Source organism: Sinocyclocheilus anshuiensis, unplaced genomic scaffold, assembly GCF_001515605.1.
Source record: "Sinocyclocheilus anshuiensis isolate Anshui unplaced genomic scaffold, SAMN03320099.WGS_v1.1 scaffold537, whole genome shotgun sequence".
NCBI classification, from domain to species: Eukaryota; Metazoa; Chordata; class Actinopteri; order Cypriniformes; family Cyprinidae; genus Sinocyclocheilus; species Sinocyclocheilus anshuiensis.
The window spans coordinates 128,482-133,519 of NW_015539854.1; the positions used below are offsets into that span (position 1 = coordinate 128,482).

General features: G+C 36.0%; 1 protein-coding gene across 1 annotated transcript in view; it reads left to right on the top strand.

The window, feature by feature from the left end:
• Positions 1-5,038, top strand: part of LOC107684747 (cytochrome b-c1 complex subunit 2, mitochondrial-like) — a 16,519-nt gene extending 11,481 nt beyond the window's left edge. Inside the window, exons 9-14 of the mRNA XM_016481092.1 lie at positions 2,110-2,205; positions 3,116-3,315; positions 3,401-3,481; positions 4,006-4,082; positions 4,184-4,337; positions 4,692-5,038. Coding sequence (XP_016336578.1) covers positions 2,110-2,205; positions 3,116-3,315; positions 3,401-3,481; positions 4,006-4,082; positions 4,184-4,337; positions 4,692-4,775 — 692 coding nt within the window. The 3' untranslated portion in view covers positions 4,776-5,038. The remainder of the gene's footprint in view (positions 1-2,109; positions 2,206-3,115; positions 3,316-3,400; positions 3,482-4,005; positions 4,083-4,183; positions 4,338-4,691) is intronic.

The following is a 5,038-nucleotide window of genomic DNA, read 5'->3' on the forward strand; positions in this document are numbered from 1 at the left end:
TTGTTTTTTTGCTGGTTTTTATTGTATTTGTTATACTTGTATTTTTTTAATTGTTTTTGCCATGAAAATAGCCTAAGATGCTGACATGGCATTAAATAAAAATATACTACTACTATATTATAGAAAATGTTATTATAAATATTATATTATTTTTCTCCTATTTTATTTATTTTATATAGAAATAATTAGTGCATAAGTTAGAGGTAACTATCAAAATTTTGATACAAAATATAACATTCATTTCTTTAAAAATAACGACGTCACTCTTTTTTTTGTCTTGGTCTGTTTTGACTGCCAAGTATCACACGTTTGGCCCCAGAGGGTTCATTTTGATAAATAACTGTTTGTTAATACAGGAATTTTGTCATATGATTGACGGAGGTTGGTTAGCAGTCATAATGTCTCTGATTTCTGTTTCCATTCTTCATCTGTTTGTTTGTGCCTCAGGTGTCATTGAGATTTTGCATGCTGCAGCTTATAAGAATGCCCTGTCCAATTCCTTATACTGTCCAGACTACATGCTCGGCCAAATCACCACAGAACAGGTAAGGCAACGTTTTGGAGGGAAAACAAATGGATATGGCTCATTAATGTTTTTTGTATTGTTGTACAAATTCATTTGAATCTTTCTTGTAGCATTTGAGTCTTGTCCAAATTATGCGTCATTTCATATCATAGTAACAATAAATATCGTGATATAGTTTCAGCTGGAAATTGAATAGATAAATTATTTTGATTTCTTATTTTAAGAAATTAAAAGGGTCATGAACATGAACTGGTTTTTATTTTGTACTGTTCTCTGAGGTCCACTTATAATGTTATCAAGATTTTTACATTAAAAAAATCATAATTTAGAAGTAATAAGCTATTTTCTGTTCTGTTTTTAACCCCCCTCATCAGAACGCTCTATTTGAATAGGCGTGGCAGATTGTAGACTTCGAAGTAAACACCCACTTCAATGTTTGGCTTACAGTGTACATTCATTCCTCATAGATGGACGCCGCTGTGATTTAGGTTTTAAAAATAAATAACTCAATACATATCAAACGATCTGATCTGTAAGAAGAGACAAAGTAATAGTGATCACATAATGAAAACAGTTACTCACATTTGTATGTTGCAAAACGACTGTCGGATCCAATATAGTCAGCACAGCATCATCTTTTAGTTTCAGTCTTTTTGAAAATCCCATGTTGAATTGTGCCTTGTCTGTAAACGAATCCGTAGTACAATGAAGTGAACAAAGGACCGAGTTCTTATTGATGCAGTCTGGATCTTCATTAAAAATAAAGTTCATTCACTATTTCCTAACGTTGGGATCAGAAGGAAGGCAATGCTAAGACTGTTTTTCCACGACTTGGCACTGCACAGCGTCTTGTCTTCAGACCCATCTTTATCGTTTGGTTTCTGCATAGACCTGCACGTTTGGTGGGCAGAGCTAAACAGCAGGGATGGCGATCTTCTTCTGCGAAGGCGGTGCTTATCCACACTATTACATCATATAGTAGAACATTCCAAAAGCTGTCGTTTTGGCAGACTGCCTTCAATATAAGCTAATGACAAAGTTTTGAGTTCTGAAGCTTACAGGATGTTTTGATAGTACAGTGACCTCTATGTGACAAATCAAGGGAATTTTGGTTCGTTAGTTCATGACCCCTTTAAAAGTCACTTCATCGGATTTTATCCTTTTATTTGTAACTTCATGAACATTAACCAAACAAAGATAAATCATAACTGAACAGGTCTGAATTGTATAACACATGGACGCTCATCTTTAAGGTTTCACATGGTTGTAAAAGCTGTAGAATAGTAATGCACCAAGTTACTACATTGCTTGCCAACAGTAAACAACATGTAAAGCACACATGTAAGTAGCAGTCCTGCACAAATATATCACATTGCAAATAAAAAAAGTTACATTTTAATGTTCTCTGTATTATGTCCTTTTACGCAGATGCACACCTTTGTTCAGAACAACTTCACAAGTGCAAGAATGGCCCTTGTTGGTCTTGGTATGTAATGAAATTGTTGCCTTATTAAAGGAGAAGATTTAATATGGCCCAAAAAAGGATATTAAGTCAGTCATTTGTACTTTATGCTATTGTGTAGGTGTGGATCATGCCGTACTTAAGCAGGTTGGGGAGCAATTCCTGAACATCCGCAGTGGAACGGGCACTGTTGGTTCCGAAGCCGTGTACCGTGGAGGTAGAGTGCATCATTAATACTAGAACAGTATTAAAAATACAAAATAAAACACAGTACATTTACTTCATTGAAAGTCTCATTTTCAGGTCGCTACTGTCAGTAATGTAAGGAACTTGTCTATTGCTCTACCGCAGAACCTAGGGAACTGTCTCACTGTCTGCTACCTACATAGAATACCTTTTTAAGGCATTATCCGAACTAAAACGGACCTTTATATGTGACTGTTTTTTACTCTTTCCCCGCCATCGACGAGTTATCTCGTCTTTTACAAGAAAACGCTTCCCCGCCAAAGACAAGTTTTTACGGCTTTTCGTGTTTTCACTGTTATACACTCGGGGGCGCTATTACACATCTTCTGAATAGGGATGGGCGATACCCCTTATTTTGTTTTCGATACGATACCGATATTTTTGCTTTCTTATGATACTTTTGGGAAACGCAGCCCATATATATACATATATATATAGCAATATATGCTTTTCCACTTTAGACTTTCTCTTCTGGGGAAACAAACCAATATTATCATATACACGACTACAAATATATTGTGCAATAAAATGCTCCTCTAGAATCTCTGTTTCTGTCCTGCTAAATAATATATGTTTGACATTTGCTGTCTAGGTAGGCAGCTGATTATGTTTTGGAATAAAACTTATCCATCTCTAAAATAAAGACGATTCCTATATTGCACCTCATTGGCACATATTATTATCATTGGACGATTGTTGGAAAATCTGCCATGAGTCTGATCCTAAATAAATGAATAATAATGCATTCAAAAATGCTTAAAGCTAAACTTAAAATCTTTTGCTTTCTATATCCTAAGTGCATTAATAGTGTCAGAAGCTCCTAGATAAGTGCTCTGCTTCTGAAACGCTGTGTAATGTTAGTCTCTGGCTGTGTTCTCCAGGTGAGCTGAGGCATCGGTCTGGAGGAGGACTGGTTCATGCGGTCGTGGCGAGCGAAGGTGCAAGTGCAACATCAGCCGAGGCCACTGCATTCAGTATACTGCAGCATGTGCTTGGAGCAGGACCTCATGTCAAGAGAGGCTCCAACACTACAAGCAAACTGAGTCAGGCCATCTCAAAGGTCACCGCTCAGCCCTTTGATGTGAGTATCACCTTATGTGGCCTTCATCTTTAAAAAGACTTTATACGAAGGTCTCTTTGTAACTGTCTGTCTTGCTTTGTTGCAGGCGTCTGCCTTCAATGCCAACTACACGGATTCTGGTCTGTTTGGAGTTTACACCATCTGCCAGGCTAACGCTGCCAAAGATGTACGTGTGATTTATATCACGCCTTAGTTTCAACTTGAATTTATTCTGTGCATGGTGTTAGCAAGGCCAAAGTTGTACGTTGGTTCCCAGGAAACATCTCCTTTAGTCATAAATCAAAAGTCATAAGTCACAATCAAAAATAAGGCACAATTAAGCAATAGTTCAGTAAACAAAGAATGAATATAGTATTATAATATACTACAATAATACCATTTACTGTTTTGCTCAATCAGAGATTGTTCCTAATAAAGTAAAAACAGAATTAACTGTTGAGTGTCTATGAGCATTCATGAATGCATGATTCTGGACATATCCAGTCATTAGTTTCATACCTGGATGAATTAATGTTTTTGAATGAATCGGATAACCAAATGGTGTCTGTCTGTGTAAAATAGCCAGTGATTTTGATATGCATGCAACATTTCGTTGTTAAGTCTAGTCAGTTCACAAATAAAACTTGCGGTGTTGCCCATGAGAGCTAAAGATTAAGTATGTGTTCTTAAAGTGTTCATTTTTGTGTTCAGGTAATCAAAGCAGCAATCGTTCAAGTGAATGACATTGCACAAGGAAACCTTGCAGCAGCTGACCTCAGCAGAGCTAAGTGAGTTTATATACTTGAGACCAAGAGTGCAGTACCTTTTTTATTTTATTCATTACGTGTTTTCATGTAATTATTAATGATTTGTCTTTTTGTATGAGCAGGAATCAGTTGACGGCTGAGTACCTGATGTCTGTTGAGAGTTCTGAGGGCTTAATGGAAGCAATTGGTTCACAAGTGCTGGCAGAGGGTACCTACCATTCCCCCGAGGCTGTGACCCAGAAAATCAGTGCTGTGTCTTCGGCTGATGTTGTCAACGTAAGCAACTATTGTTTCTTAGGGTAATGGTAACCCAGTGTAAAGGCTCAAGGAATGTAACATATCATATCTTACGTTCAACCCTGGGTATTGACAATCTGTGAACTGAAGAATAACTCAGAGAATCATATTGTACTGTACAAAATGTTTAATATTTTTTGCTCACTACATAATTCCTGTATTACTATTGGTGTTATTTACTATAGTTGACTGTACTATAAAGCTATTTAAAAAAATATATTCTGAAAATAGCAATAAATAGGTATCTATAGTAGCGTATCTGTTAGTTTATCTAATTTTAAGGATTTTGGATTGCAATTTTGTATAACAAAGTTGGTCTCATTTGTTTTTCAGGTTGCAAAAAAATTCATGTCTGGCAAAAAGACTATGGCTTCCAGTGGACACTTGGTCAACACACCTTTTGTTGATGAAATCTGATGGGCACACATCAGTACTCTCAAACATTTGATCTTTCAACAGTGTCTAACTCTTCATTTCATTATTATGAAATGAGGACATGTTCAGGATATCTTTATTATTCCTGTCCAAAAAATAAAAATAATAATAATAAGTTTGTCATCAACATTTGGTCTTGATATTTGTAATCTATAAAGTGGAGTAATCTGAAAAGAAGAACTCAGCACTTGTCCATTTGAAATGTATAAATGTACATTAATAAAGTATCTTGTAACACCAACAAA